Consider the following 16670-nt stretch of genomic DNA (forward strand, 5'->3'; position numbering starts at 1 on the left):
CAGAAAACTAGAAAAGGAGGTTCTGAGGAGTGGGGTAGGATTTCCAAACTTTTATATTCTCCTGTAATCCCCTGTGGATATACATTTTATATAGTGTCTGTTTATAAAGCTGCTTGGGATTGGCAAATGGACTGACTCATATGATGGCATCAGGACCAGGGCTTTTTTTCTGGGAAAAGAGGTGGTGGAACTCAGTGGGTTGCCCTCGGAGAAAATGGTCACATGGCGGGTGGCCCCGCCCCCTGATCTCCAGACAGAGGGGAGTTGAGATTGCCCTCTGCGCTGCGGCGCGGAGGGCAATCTAAACTCCCCTCTGTCTGGAGATCAGGGGGCAGGGCCACTGGCCATGTGACCATTTTCAAGAGGTTCTGGAACTCCATTCCACCACGTTCCTGCTGAAAAAAAGCCCTGATCAGGACTGTTTGGATATTTTTATGTCCTCTGAAAACCTAAAATTTAGTACCAGGGCCGTTTCCACACGGCTTACCTTATTCTGCAAAATAGCGAAATCTTGCGCGATAACAGCGTCTTCTCGCTAGATTTCGCTTGAGATTTCGCTATTTTGCAGAGTAAGGTAAGCCGTGTGGAAACGGCCCATTGTCCTGGACACCCTGATTATTACTAGAGTCCTGAAAGAGAGTGTTTGTCTCAAAATGGGGAACTAGGAGTATCGTTACAAATGATTACAATACTTCCACAGTAGCTTGACATGAAATACGGTGTACATGTAATCTAAGATATCCCTATTATTAGAAAAGTCTGAAAATGGGTCACTTTGGCTATTTAATCATCCTAAGACATTTGGCCTGAGAGTAGAAAGTGGCATTTCAGTGTAGGAAAGTCAAAATACTCATGAGTTGGGAATTGGGATTAGGTTTGCCAGCTGCCACGAGAAAAAATGTTCTGTCCCTTTCACAGAGATGTTATTATTTATCAGGGCCATTTCCACACGGCTTACCTTATTCTGCAAAACAGCGAAATCTCGCGAGAAGATGCTGTTATTGTGTCTTCTCACATGATAACAGCGTCTTCTCGTGCGATAACAGCGTCTTCTCGCGAGATTTCGTGCGAGATTTCGCTATTTTGCAGAATAAGGTAAACCGTGTGGAAACGGCCCTGGTGATGTTATTTTTCTCCATTCCCATTGCCACACATTAAGCCTCTATTAAAGGGACAGGACATTTTTCTCCAATCTTGTGGTCAACCACTGTTGCGATGCTTGGCTGCGAGTGTTATATCTCCTTTGTGCACTTAGGTCAGTGTTTGAGAGACAGCATCGTAGCCAGGGACATATACTTGTAACTTCCACAATGCAAGCAAAACTTCCTGGTATTGTTTAAGCACCTCAAATCATTGTTACCATGTTATACTTTCCCTGAGATTAATAGATTAATGCCCCCCCCAATCACCCTTCTCAGACTTTGGAAAAACCAGATTTTTAATGGGAAGCAATGATTGTGCTCTACTTGCAAACTTTTTTTTTCTCTTGTTGTTCCTGTGCCTTCAAAACACAGTTGGTAACACAAATTATGCAGGTGATTTTGGGGGAGGGCATGGAAAATGAGGATGAGATTTTCTCCTGCTTAATTTCTGCATTGCACCAGTTCAGGTTTAGAAAAATGCTGTGTCAGGTGGGTAAAAACACATTTCGACCTTTTTTCCCCCAGGGTCTTTTATTACAGGCCAGTGTGATATGTACCAGTTAGAGTAAAAACTAGGAACTGGGAGACGGGGGTTCAACCATCCATTCTGCCATGATTTTCGCTGAGTGACCTTGGGCCAATTAGTCCCTCTCAACCTAACTTACCTCACAGGGTTGTTGCAGAGATAAGATGGAGAAAGGACAACCACGTGTACCTTCCCAAACTCCTACAGAGGTAGACAGCCTTTTCACAGCACACATATGTTGAATTTTAATCTTGGGACAGAGATAGGGATAGGTAACATTTAATTTACTGTTACAGGTGAATTCATTATTAAGCTAAGGTTTGGCAAAGCACTTGATGTCGGGCTGACTCTGGGAAGTGTTGCTGGACTGGCAGGGTTTGGCATAGGGCCAAGCTACAAGTGACGAATGACACTTGCCTGGCAAGTGAACAAACTCATTTGTATTCCTCCCTTGCCATTGGCAAGTGAACAGGGAATGGCAAGTGAACAGGGAGGAATACACGTGAGGGCCAAGCTACACATGACGAATGACACTTGAACGGCAAGTGGATTAAGTGGAGGGCAAGTGAACAGGGAGAAATACACTTGCCATTCAAGTGTCATTCGTCATGTGTAGCTTGGCCCTCAGTCTGTTCACTTGCCAGGCAAGTGTCATTTGTCACTTGTAGCTTGGCCCTCAGTGATGAAAGAATTACTTTGTTTAGGTTCCATCTGTAGTTGAAAGGTCTCAGCCGGCTGATGCCAGGGAATGTTCTTCTCACCTGACATTCCGGAGAGCAGTTGCCAGCAAGAGAAGACTACGGCCATTTCCACACGGCTTACCGGCCTCTGGAGCATTGCACGAAACACATGGAAGATAGCATCTTCTCGCGTGAAATCGCACCAGGAAGACGTGATATCGCGCAAAACTCCTGGATGATAGCGTCGTCCTGGCACAATTTAGCGCGAGAAGATACTATCTTCCATGTGTTTTGCACAACACTTCAGAAGCCGGTAAGTCGTGTGGAAACGGCCTACATGAATCAGTCATTTGCCTTGGTTCTGTTTTGGGGAGAGTCATGGATTCAGTGGTAAAGCTCTTGCTCACAGTGCACAGGATCCCGGATTCAGCCCCCGGCATCTCCTGTTAAAATGAGCTTGAGACGATCTTTCTGTGCTTGGGGCCTTGGAAAGTTATGGCTGGTCCCAGTAGACCAATCTGACCTAGATAGGCCTATGGCTTGCCTGGGTACAAAGCCATTTCATGTATGAAACTACCTTATATTGATTCAGACTATTGGTCCATCAAGGTCAGTATTGTCTACTCAAACTGGAAACAGCTCTCTAGGGTCTTATGTTGAAGTCTTTCATACCACGGACTGTCTGGTCCTTTTTAACCGGCGATGACAGGGGATTGAACCTGGGGACTTCCGCATGCAGAGCGGAGGCTCTTCCACTGAGCCACAGCCCCTCTGCATCTGTTCAAATGAGATTTCTCTTGGTCTTCCAGTGACGGGTCAAGCCAACAAGGAAATGGTTCCTGTCTTTGGCTGAAACCGCAGCTGCCGGAATATGCAGCCCAGGGGCCTTTCTGGCAGCGCAAAGGCAGCGGACTGCGCCGAGGAGCTGATCACCACGTCGCGTGCGGGGGCCACGGCCGGGAGGCATGGTGACAACTTTCAAGATTGCCGTGCTGGGTGCTCAAGGGGTCGGAAAGAGTGCCATTGTCCGCCAGTTCCTCTACAACGAGTTCAGCGACGTCTGTGCGCCCACCAAGGCCCGCCGCATCTACCTGCCCGCCGTGGTCATGAACGGCCACGTACACGACCTTCAGATCATGGACTTCCCACCCATCACCTCTTTCCCAGTAAACACATTGCAGGTAGGTGAGGCCCACTTGGGCTGTCAACAGGAGGAAACGAGGAGACCATCAAGAATCTACACTGTCAGAAACAGCCTATAGAATTCACCGAAGTACTCCAGGTGGTTCCTGGGATAACCATAGAGATGAGAAAAAGGCCAGTGTCACACAGAGTGAGTTTTTGATAGTGAATTGAAAGCCATCATTGCCTGTGATCATTCTCGATGGCATCCCTGCATCTTTATGGTGAAAGTTCTCTGAGCCTTGGGGATGCAATATGGAAGCTAGAATGATATCGGCTACAATGGTATCATGGAGTGTATTGCAGTTACTCTCTCTTAGGGCTTGATTTGTGGTGTACTTTTCAGTAGGACTGGCGACGGATGATCTATATGAAAGGCTTTGGAGTATTCAGTGCTATACAAAGGCAGGATTGATGTGGTACAGTGATAAGATTGTTGGAGTAGGATCTGGGTTCAAGTCCACCCCCATTCAACCATGAAGATTGCCAGGTGACCAGTCAATCTATCTCAGCATAGTCCACTTCAAAGGGTTGCTGTGAAGATAATAACAACAACAACATTTGATTTATATACCACCCTTCAGGACAACTTAATGCCACACTCCATGTGGTTGACAAAGTGTGTTGTTACTATCTTCATGAAAATCACCCTGTGAGGTGGGTGGGGCTGAGAGAGCTCTGAGAAGCTGTGACTGACCCAAGGTCACCCAGCTGGCTTCAAGCGGACGAGTGGGGAATCAAACCCGGTTCCCCAGAGAAGAGTCCTGCCACTCTTAACCACTACACCAAACTGGATAAAATGAAAAAGGGAGAGATGTGGATGAGCTGCTTCACACAACACCTAATTAATCTGGGGAATTCAGTGGTGCAGGGTGTAAGAAAGGATAGCATAGGGCTCATTTGCATCAATCAAAGTCCCTGTGGCTACCATGCAACTTTAGTATCAGATATGCAATGGGAATTCTGTGCCTCTCAGACTCACATGGGCCCAATTTTTATAACGATAGCAGTGCACAGATAAAAGTGGCTTCCCTCCCTTGTGCCATTTTTCCATGCTGAAATGGCCCTAAGATCAAGAGGCTGTTCCCACCCCCAGTGCTGGCCTCCTGCTGTGATCCGGGATAAAAATTGTAGGGAAATTGATACCGAGGCATTGTCGCACTGTCAATTTGATCGTCCCAAACCTCCCGAAATACCCACCAGTTGCCAGCACTTAGCTGGCAACCCTAACTTGGGAAGCCACTATTTGAGCTCATGGGAAACTTACGGTGGCTAAACACAAGTTTTCCCGCTAGAGGAAACAGCAGCCCCCCAGGGCTGTTTCAGGCTGAAGCTGCTTCTAACCAGGAAATCCATGAACAAAACTTCCCAATTTTTACTTAAAAACACAAAAAGGAGGGCAAATGCCGCCATGTGAAGCCCTCAATCAGACTGACTCTGTAGCATGGACAGAGAAGGGATTTAACCCTGTCACCCAGCAAAAGTTTGCCATCGGACCTGACAACCTCTCATGGATTTTGTTAGCCTTCGAAATGAAAGAAGACAGGCAAAGAGAGGGTGCCTGTATCCCTCTCCTCTCGAAGGCTGATCAGAGGCCCCCTCTGATTGGACTAGAGTACCCCCCTCCGCCAGCGTTGTAGCCCCAATCCAAATTGCTCTTGCTTTTTGAAAACCACTGGAACTATCATGGGGTTGGATCCTGCAGATCCATTCCACTAATCACAGCACATGCTCTGGCACCAGGACCAAAACGTACCCACAAGATCCAATCAGAGTCTTTGCAGCCTCTTGCCTCGTTCGACCCTAAATCCTGCATTTTAGCCACTCCTGCATTCGGGATGCGACACCACCGCTACCGTGGCCGTCGTATCCGCAAATAGCTTCCCCAAATATAAAAGAGAAAAGGGGCTGACTGACATTTCAACATTGTTTCCGTCAGCCGCTTTTCAGATTCAGGACGTGGCATCTTCCATTCATGCCCGTTGTCAGAGCAGATGACTGTCGTTTCTGTAGCCTTGCCGCATGATGGTAATTTAAGGAAACGTGTAGTTACCTCTCCATTCATAAAAATAATGGCTTCCCTTTTGTGTGTGTATATTTATCACTCTTTAAAGGGGGAAGGGATGGAAGAGAAAGCTTTTGCCTCTATCTATCCAGCATCTATTCAAGACCCACTGCTACTTAACAAGGATTTCTGAGATTCCTTTTGCACGAAAAGATAAAAGACAGTAACCCTGGACACACGACTCCTCCGTGGGTTCAGTCAATGTGCATAGAGGGGAGTGGATATAACCCTGCTGCATGTCATCCCCAGATCATGAGCGTGGAGAAAGTTGGCCACCTCCCTACAATTAGGGGTGTTTTGAAAATAGTGTTCCTGGCCATGGGAATGGCACTTAATCAATACATTTTCTCTGTATGTAGTTCTCATGCTCAGAGGTGGGTGATGGTATGTTGGCAAAAGAGCCGCTTGCTTCTGCACATTGAAACATGTATACAGGGACCCCCACCCCTCACACCCACACACACAGACACAGACACACACACATACATTTTGGGGGTTTATTTTGCAAAACTTTGGAGTGCTGTTTGCACAATATGCTTCTAGAGTGAAGAAAGAAACATGGAATAAATAACAGCTCATTGGTGCTCACCTCTTGGTTTTTGAAATGAACATCCGCTCTGGAAATCCAGACTGGACCCAGTTTATGTACAGGTTTGGCTCCGTTCTAACAGGAAACCATGACTTATTTCAACTGTAGTGAGGCTGTGGAAGCAGGATTTGGCTCATATGATCATTTCAAATCCTGGTTTGCTTTATGAAAATGCTGGCTGGATCCCCTTTGCTATTGACCCTGAAGGATCCAAATGAAGTTGAAGGTTGCTTTGTTGTGAAAGTGGCCTTTGGAGAATAAACCCAGGGAAAGTGGAGATGGATCTAGCAGTCCTTCAAGGAGAGCTTCCTTCAACCTAGGAAGACTTCTTCCCACAAATGGGTCTTCCTCCGTCAGAGAGCCCCTTAAGCTGAAGAAAGACTCCTTAGACTAGAGGAAGGCTTCAGACCTTGTTCAATGGAGTGACAGGACAGGGGTAGGATTTACCCCAAGATGTCTAAGTTTGTACATTAAATGAAACCGTAGTTAAGACACAGTGTGGTTCATAAGCTAACTTCAAATAATCATTTCCAATCCTATTTTGATGTACCTTATCTAACAATAATTAGTTGAGGGGCTCATAATCTATTTCAGACAATCATATTAACCATAGTTACTTTAACAAAACTATGATTTTGTGTTAAGTCTGAAATGAGCCCTCTTGTCACTCACCAGATTCAAATTCGAAGTTCCCAAATTCTGTTTTTATGCTGCTTTTAAAAGTGAAGGCATTTGAGAAGCTCTGCCTCGTAAGCCTTATGCCCCTTTGCCTCTCTGCTCCAAAGTTGTTTGTTAGGTAGATAAGCTTCTCGCACCTGTCCACAACACACCATGTACAGAACCTGTGTGGTGCAATGGTTGGAGTAGAACTAGAGAGACTTCAGTTCAAATCCCTACTCAGTCACAAAGCTCACAGGGTGACCTTGGGTCGGTCACTCTGTTCAGCCAAAACTATTATAGGGTGTATTGTCGAAGGCTTTCACAGCTGGAGAACAATGGTTGTTGTGGATTTTCCGGGCTGTATAGCCATGGTCTTGGCATTGTAGTTCCTGACGTTTCGCCAGCAGCTGTGACTGGCATCTTCAGAGGAGTAACAGCGAAAGACAGAGTTCTCTCAGTGTCACACACTGAGTGTGACACTGAGAGATCTCTGTCTTTTGGTGCTACACCTCTGAAGATGCCAGTCACAGCTGCTGGCGAAACGTCAGGAACTACAATGCCAAGATCACGGCTATACAGCCTGGAAATCCACAACAACCATCTATTATAGGGTGTTTTTGAAGACAAGAAAGCCTCAAATTTATGCCTGTTGAGCTTTGATTTATTGGGATGTTATGTTTGTGATTTTACAGTTTTATCCATTGTATTTTATCTATTGCTGTAAACCACCCTGAGCCTGCTCGCGGGGAAGGTGGGCTATACATTAAATTAATAAATTAATACATCATCGTCATCATCATCATCATTATTATTATTATTAATCGTCATCATCATCAAATTGCCATCCTCAGCACTTTGAAGGAAGGGTGGGATGTAAATATGATAGATGATGTGATGATGCCTGCTAGCATTAGGACCGATTTGAGTTTTGCCTGCCTTGTTCTAGACAATCTTATCTCCAAAGACCTCTTCCCAGTCCTCAGTCACCTTCAGTAGACTATCTCTGTCCCTACTGCATGAGCAAGAGGTTTTCATTCCAGCCGAACTGAAAGTCTTTTCTTTCCTCACACAGAGTGGACTGCTAACATTCTGACAGTTGTCTTCTGATTGGGAGGTTGGAATGTTCACATTGTGAATATTCACTACACCAGCTCAGCCAATCGGCACCAGCGTTTTGTCTGCTGGGAGCCTCAGTGCAATGAAGATATGCTTGACTGATATTACTTGGGCCAATTGGAAAAGCCAGACTTTTGGGGACTTGGAAATTCCTTTAGAAATACGTATATCCTATGCATTCAACCGCACACAAAAATGTCGCAAAACATAATGAAAGCAAATTAGCCATAGTGGCAGACTAGATAAGTTTATGGAGGATGGTTCTATCAGCATCAGGTGTTAGCCATGGTACGTAAGTGGAACTTCTGTGTTCAGAAGCAGTATATCTCTGAATACCAGATGCTGGCGAGAGGGTCTTTTGCATTTATATCCCTCTATGAGCTTTCCAGAAGCAGCAAGATGGACATTGCTGATGCAGGCCCAGATAAACATTTCATTTCATCCAGTAGAACTTTCTTAAGCTCATATTAGTCATGGTAGTTGGGAGTGGAACCTCCATGTACAGAGGCAGTGTATCCTTGAATGCCAGTTACTGGGAGCAAAACTGCAAGAGAGGCTGTTTCCATGCCCTGCTTGTGGACTTCATAGGCATCTGACTGGTCACTGCTGGAAACAGGATACTAGACTGATCTGGCAGGGCTGTTTTTATGATAAAAGTGCAATCTCAAGTGGCTTAAAAGTACAGTTATTTGGATCTCTGTATTGTAACCTGAGCATCTCTGTGCCAGCTGTATTGTAAGGGAGCATCTCTGTGCCAGCTGCAGGCCCAGATGTGCCAAAGATCTGAATGGGTGGGAAAGGTCTCTTTCTCTTGCCTCCAAAAGAGAGAAGGCTGCCTCTTCTTCCGGAAGGGGGGAGGATGAAAGGAAAGCTTTGCATGCAGAGAAGAAAGGTCAGTGGATGAGACAGACGGAAACAGCTGAGGATAAATGATCAACAGAGGCATACGGTAGCAACATGCTGAATTGGGTCCACGCCTAGAGATGAAGTGGGGGAGGGGGAGGGAAGCAGGAGCAGATGGAGGCTTTTTTGGAAGGGAGATAATTCCCCACTAGTGATGCAGAAATTCTCAGGCTGGTAACTTAAGAAGGCACCACCCTCCCCATCCAAAAAGAATCTTGCTTTTCATCTTCTACTGACCTTTCTTGCAAAGAGCTCAAAAGCAACCTGTGCAGGCTAATGGCTGTGTTTTTCTCATGACAGCAATGCAAAGTAGAACTAAGAGAGAGCGAAATGTGCCCCAAAGGAGCTTTGTACCTGAGTTGTGATTTGAACTCGCCTCTTGCCAATTCACTGTCAGGAAAAACACTTTCCCTTTGCTACCTCCTTCTATTTTTATTTTCTTCTTTAATAGCTACAGTTGTGTCTCCACATTGCCTAAATCCTATCTATACAGCAAATCCTTATCAATTGCATGCCATTTTATTTATCATGACCTGCCTCAAAGAATCCTGGGAAATGTAGTTTTTTGGCATCATGTCATAGAATTTAATTCCCTGGGTATGTAATCTATTTTTTTTAATCCTAATACAACTAAATTGACATCTACAAATTATATAAACCCAGCTGCCTGAATCCAACCAATGGTTCATTCTGCTGGCTTACTGTTTACTACATGGGATGTGGGCAGGAAGTTCACAGGAAGGGCAAAAAGACTACAGTCTTCTCCTTCCGTCAGTCGCTTGCAGGGTAAACTGCCTCTGAACATGGAGGTTCCATTTAGCCATTATGGTAAATAGCCATGTTAAATAGCCTCTCCTCCATCATGAATGTAGCTAATTCCCTTTAAAGCCATTCCAGCTAGTGGCCACCCTTTTGCCTTGTGGCTGTGAATTCCGTAACTTAATTATGTCTACTGCAATCCAAGTTTTCAATCTGGAAATACTGCTTCCAAAAAGCGATTATACATGTAGCAAGACTTCTCCTGGGGTCAGTGAAGGCAGTTTAAACTCATCTTAAGTGGATATAAATTTTACATTATTGAAATTTGCTCACAAGCTTCCATCTCTTCCCACTTTGTCACCGGCAAAGAAGGGCCGTTTGGCAGGCATTCCGGTGCTCCTTCCTTCCCTTGGGCCAAAAGCAATCAAATGTTAACACTTCTCTATGAACTCCTCATTAATACAGCAGACATATGTTCACGGCTGGCTCTTTTGTACAGTCCGTCTCATCTCAGAGTTGGTTATCTGGTTATATCAAAGCCTCCTCATTTTAAAAAAAGAAATTAAAGAAATAAACACCAATTAAACTTTGTTGCTTCCCTTTGGGGAGGGGGGGGCATGATCTAAGTGAGGCGAGGAAGGCCAGCAGGTGTTAATAGGGGGGATGTAGAGAGCGCTGGTAATTAGCCCTGGAATCTGTTTTCAATGTCAAATTTTGTTCCAGTGGCATATATCTATACATAAGCCACTTCCTGGATTCCATCTCTTTGCCACCCTCTACTGTGAATGAAAAACTGAACCCAAAGAGGGCTTAGGCCAGTAATGATACCAATACTCCAAGATAGCAGCATATTTTTATGTGCTTGAAGTACAGAGATCTTTGGTATATGAGCCTCCTGTCAGCCTCCTTATTGTGACCTTTTTTGGCTGCTGAAATAATGATCAAGATGACCTCTGTGCATGTGCAGAATGCATTTTCCTCACCACTGACATCTAGGGTGACTAAGTATTCTCTATTTAGTTTCTTTCTATATAGGATAGGGTTCATAGGGCTTGCTGTGCATATGTCACTTATATGTATACTAGCAACAGAGCCTGTTTTTTTTTAAAAAAAAACAGGGCCCTAGAAAACCTCCAGAGGGACGGGCTGGCTCACCTGGCCATCCCGCTGCCGTGGTGCCCTCTGGAGGCCGTATTGGCCATGACACACTTTTTATCCTGGTGTTCCTGTGCAGACACACGAGGATAAAATTTGCATCGTCAGCAACACAGTTTGCCTTTTACTATAGGAGATGTTTTCAGTTGCCTTATTAATGCATAGGCAGCACTGAAAAAATGCATACTTTTTAGGGGGAACATTAGTGCAAGAAAATAGCACGAAAATAAAAAATTGGAGGTTTGATTTCTGCAAGCGAGTTGCAAGATTAGAACTGAGATTTGGGGGGCTGAAAGAGCAGGGATGAGAAATCTAAAATCATGCAGCTGGCCCATAGAGACAGCATTAGAGAGAAGGTTTTGGGGTCAGGCATTCAGCCTAGCACACGTTTTAAAATGAAATTAAGCGGTAGAAACAGCATTATGTGCCACACGTGTGTGGGTCTCAGGTTCTGCACGGATCCTTCCTTTTTGGACAACCACCATCAGGTCACCCTTTACTCATTGTAAAATCCTAGAACTACAAAGCCAGCCCCATTTGACAGTGATTGGTTGATCTGCTGTGATGTCACAATGGCAGGTAGAGGCATCCCCGCCAGCCTTTGGCTTAGCTTCTCTGAGGTCACACATGGGGCAGAGAAGCAGCATAGGAGGTGCAACAGAAAACTAAGGGAGACTTGGATGAAGCTGAGCCTAGATAGAGCCCTTAATGAGAGGCTGGGCTGGGCCATGTGGGAATTTGCTTTATGGTTTTTGGTTAGTGTAAGCAGCTGTAAAGCTCAGGAGATAGAAACAGAATGATCGGGGGGGGGGGCTTCCACCTCTGCCAGACACATGGAATCCAGAGTGTTCTGCATGGGGAAACCCCAGCTGTTCACCAAATGTTCTTTCTAAAAATTAAAAATGAAATGAAGCTTATAAAATGGAAGTGCAAGGGACTGGCATGGCTCAGGGCTGCTTTGCCCACTGAGCCAGTGATCGAGAATGTGGAGGGGTTTGGGCTTCTCTTATGCCAGTGTCCACCTCCAGAACATCAGACGAGCCTGCTGAATCAGACCAAAGAACCAGACAGTCCAACATCCTGTTTTCCATAGTGCCGACCAGATGCCCCAAGGAGGCTTCTTCTAAGCCACAGAGGCCGAAGCCGCCTCCTCATGCTACCTACCTGAAACTGGAAATCACAGGTATACTGCCTCTGAACATGGAAGTTTCATTTAGCTGTCATGATCGATGATAGGGCTTTTTTTCAGCGGGAACACGGTGGAACAGAGTTCCGGAACCTCTTGAAAATGGTCACATGGCTGGTGGCCCCGCCCCCTGATCTCCAGACAGAGGGGAGTTGAGATTGCCCTCCACGCCACCGAGTGGCGCCGAGGGCGTGGAGGGCAATCTAAACTCCCCTCTGTCTGGAGATCAGGGGGCGGGGCCACCAGCCATGTGACCATTTTCTCCAAGGGCAACCCACTGAGTTCCGCCACCTCTTTTCCCAGAAAAAAAGCCCTGGATAGACTCATCTCCCATGAAGCTGTCTACCCTGCCCCCCCCCCCATTTTAAAGTCATCTGAGTAGCTTTCACTGCATTTTGTTATCCCTTTAACATTCATCTCCTTTCAGAGACAACCATTCTAATCCCACCAGGCCCTTTTAAATCTGGGATTTATCTAGCCCTCACTAAGTCTGTTCCGCCGAATTTTCCTTGCTTTTAAAATGATGTCATAATAGAAGATATTTTAAGTTGAAACCCACTTTGGAAACCATCGTTAAGAAGAAGCAGTATGCAAGAGGGACTAAATATTATCCTTTTAAAAGTAAATGGAAGTATGATGCCTCATGTAGCGAAGAGATTGAGCTACGAGTCCCCATCCATTTCCATCTCTGTCTTCATTTGATGCTTTTGTAATCCGCTTTTTATTGCTGTTGTTGTTTCAACCACACATTTGTTATCCGTCTTGGAGCTTTTAATTGTTTTGATAATTGTTTTAAATTATTTTTTTCTCGTGGTTGCAAGCGTGGGTTGAAAATGATTTTGAAAAATAACTAAGCCGACATGGGGACCTTATTCTCTTTCTTTCTCAGCCCCTGCATTTGCAATCTGGTGTGATGATAATCCTGACCTGCCTCGCAGGGCTGTTGTAATGATTGCACTGAGATGCTGTAGGTGGAATGGTTTGAATAAATTGTATGGCAGGGTTTTGTGTTGTTGGGGTCTCCTTCAGGATGTGGCACTTCTTTTGACTTTGGCTCCACTGATTTGAGATACCTTGTACTAGCCTTAGGATAGGGACCCCCTCTGATGTTCCCCACAAATCACAGGTCTCACACATTTGGTGGCAGGGAAGACGGCATGATGTAGCCCGATCTCGTCAGATCTCAGAAGCTAAGCAGGGTCCTTACTTGAATGGGCAACCACCAAAGAAGACTCTGCAGAGGAAGAAAATGGCAAACCACCTCTGCTTCTCACTTGCTTTGAAAGCCCCTTGCTGGGTTTGCCATAAGTTGATTGTGACTTGATGGCACTTTGTGCGCATACACACACACATTTGGTAGATAATAAATCCTGCCATCTCTGGAAGAGAGAGGGGTGCCTCTTTGCCTTTGGGCATGGGAAGCCTTGCTGAACGGGGATGCAATCTTTCCTTGGACTGAGCTGTCAGTGGGTGGGCAGGGTGACACCACCAGGGAGCTGTGAGCTGCGTGTTCCTTGATCCATCCCTCTTTCTGTCTGTCTTGCAGGAGTGGGCGGACGTGTGCTGCCGAGGCCTCCGGAGCGTTCATGCCTACATCTTGGTCTATGACATCTGTTGTTTTGACAGTTTTGAGTATGTCAAAACCATTAGGCAGCAGATCCTAGAAACGAGGTAAAAAATAACGCCTCGTCCTGTCCTGGGCCTGACGGGAGAAAGGGAATGAGGGAGGGAGGGACGCAGGTATTTAGTTCAGGGCTCCCAGATGTACACAATGGGCAGTTCATAGGTACGCTCTGCCTGGAGTGTTTAATAACGGGAGAAAATCCCCACGGGGTCACACTAAAAGTTCATCTAATCCAGGATCTATTTTCCCTCAGTGGTCTGCTAGGTGGTTCCAGATAGCCCCCAAGCAGGGCCTGAAGAAAACATCTCTCTTCCCTGGTTTCTCCTCCCAGCATGTTCGAATCTCTCTACACGAGATGTCTTACATGAGAATGCCCAAGTGTTGGGAGAAGCAGTTAGCTAGGAAGCACAGTTTAAAAAGACAGGACCGAAGACTGTCAATTTCACTTTTCTTCACAGAGCCAGTGGAGATCGCTCCTTAGAGGGGTTGTTAATTTCCTCTTTATCACCCCTAAGGCTCTGTCACCTCCCCTTTGGGAGGAAGAGTGAAACTGCACATGAAACGTCTAATCCCAAATATAAAAAGAATCTAGCTGGATCATACTATTTAGTTCAGTATCCTGTTTCCAGCAGTGGCCAGGCAGGTGTTTCTGGGAAATGCATCGGCAATTCACATAGGCTTAATTTGTGGAAATGGGCAATGGGAGGTTTTCATGGTACAGAGATAAATATTATCACCCGATAAGTAATATGCAAAGCAAGGGCAGTGGCTCAGTGACAGAGCATCTGCCTTGCGCACAGATGGTCTCGGGTTCAATTCCCAGCATCTCCAGTTAAAAGGATCAGGTGGTAGGTGAGAATTGCTGGAGAACTGCTGCCCGTCAGAGTAGGTATTACAGAGCATGCAGTAGACCAAAGGCGCGACTCTATATGAGGCTGCTGCATGTGTGTTCAGGTGATTTCCCACCCAGCAGTGACCCCTTCCCCAAGCAGGGAGGTTTTGTCTGGCTACAGCTGATACTCTGAGGGTTGATCAGACATTTGCCTTGCCCGACAGTTTTGAGAGGAACTGCTGCCTCCAGGACTCCTCCCTCCATCCCCCTCCCTGCCCTCCCCCCTTTACATCCTCTATCTTTCTCCTTTCTCGGCAGGGTCATCGGCACCTCTGACACACCCATCATTATCGTGGGGAATAAGCGGGACCTGCAGAAGGGCCGGGTTATCCCACGCTGGAACGTCTCCAACTTGGTGAAGAAGACCTGGAAATGTGGCTACATCGAGTGCTCGGCCAAGTACAACTGGCACATCCTGTTGCTCTTCAGCGAACTCCTCAAGAGTGTGGGTTGTGCCCGTTGCAAGCACGTCCACACCACCATCCGCTTCCAGGGGGCTCTGAGAAGGAACCGATGTACCATCATGTGAGATTTTGACACATGCCTGCTGCTCTGCCGTGACTTGGATGGGGACTGACCTCCACACACATGTACAGGGATTTTCCCTGGATTTAGGTGGGGCAGGAGAAAGCAACACTGTTTCCAGATGCCCCTGGGCTGCTCTGATCCCTTGGAAGTGACCTGGGTTTTTTGTTTTGTTTTGTTTTTTTGGTCCTTTGCTGGAGCAGCAGATTGAAAGAAGGTTGGATCTCATGAAATGCCTTCTCGTCTTGGATTGCAAACCAAGAGATACAGTTATCTCCTCATGGAACAGAGGATGCTGGGAATCGTCCATGCTGATGCCCTAAGGGGGGTGTCAGGTTTTCTCAAAAGGCTGGCCAACTGTGGAATTAGTTAACAGTGGGATGGGGTAGGGAGCTGCCCATCAGATGGGGAGACACCCTTGAGAAACACAGGAGAGAAATCTGGTTAGATCAAAATGTCCCCAAGGTTTGGAATTGCTTGAATCCTTCTGTGTCTGTTCTCAAATGCATCTTTGAGGTTGTCGGCTGAGGAACGAACAAGAGATGGGATGGAAATGGGAGTGCGCCAGGAGCTTATGAGGGAAAGGGCAACAGACACGACCTCAGAGAAGGCTGGGTGGATCTGAGAGAAAACAGGGAGTGCCCCTTTGGGGGTATGGCAAAGGCAGGAAGAAGCTAATAAGGCCAAAGGACGTGTGATACCTCAGGTCGCAGATGCGCAGGGTTTTTGAGAGAATTGAAAAATGCACTTGCTATACTTCCTGATACATTTGCATGGAGGCTCCGTACAGGACCATTTCACACATTCGGTGCAGCAAACCTAGGTTGGCTACTGTGGGCTCAACTACAACATGTAAACAACTTTTTTTTACTATTTTTGCAAAAGCAGCCAAATTACAGATTTGGTTTTTTACTAGTTGGGTTGGGGAACCTGGACCCAGCTCGTTAAAAAAAAAACAATGTAGTTTAGCACTCAGATTGCTTTGTTGAGAAGGAGGAGGAATTGGGAGATAGGGAGGGAAACCTTAACCCTAACCTTTCAATCCCTGGTTGTTTTCCCCCTGGAAAGAGCCAGTTTGGTGTAGTGGTTAAGAGCGCAGGAATCTAATCTGGAGAACCGAGTTTGATTCCCCACTCCTCCACTTGAAGCCAGCTGGGTGACCTTGGGCTAGTCACAGCTTCTAGGAGTTCTCTCAGCCCCACCCTCACAGGGTGATTGTTGTGGGGATAATAATAACATACTTTGTAAACCGCTCTGAGTGGGCGTTAAGTTGTCCTGAAGGCCGGTATATAAATCAAATGTTATTGTTATTATTATTATTATTATAACCCAGCTCCGTGATCAGGATTTGTATACATTTTACATGTTGCATTTCCAGGCACATGCAAAACGTTTCTGATGTAAAGCAAAAAACTATCAGGTCTGAGTGAGCCCAGTGCTCTGCTGATATTACCTGATCCTTCTTCAGCAATGCAGGATATCCTCTAAGGGATCAACCTTGCTTTCTTGGGTGGGGCGAGACCCCCTTTCTCTTTTTTCAAATAGTGTCATCCAGGGCTTTTTTTCAGCTGGAACGCGGTGGAACTGAGTTCCGGAACCTCTTGGAAATGGTCACATGGCTGGTGGTCCCGCCCCCTGATCTCCAGACAGAGGGGAGTTTAGATTG

General features: G+C 46.1%; 1 protein-coding gene across 1 annotated transcript; it reads left to right on the forward strand.

The window, feature by feature from the left end:
* The first annotated feature begins 3313 nt into the window (after positions 1-3313).
* Positions 3314-15008, forward strand: RASL10B (RAS like family 10 member B). Its single transcript, XM_055001993.1, has 3 exons — positions 3314-3529; positions 13510-13634; positions 14738-15008. Exons 1-3 carry the CDS (start codon positions 3314-3316, stop codon positions 15006-15008), a joined length of 612 nt encoding a protein of 203 aa, XP_054857968.1.
* The last annotated feature ends 1662 nt before the right edge of the window (positions 15009-16670 follow it).

This window comes from Eublepharis macularius, chromosome 17, assembly GCF_028583425.1.
Source record: "Eublepharis macularius isolate TG4126 chromosome 17, MPM_Emac_v1.0, whole genome shotgun sequence".
Lineage (NCBI taxonomy): Eukaryota > Metazoa > Chordata > Lepidosauria > Squamata > Eublepharidae > Eublepharis > Eublepharis macularius.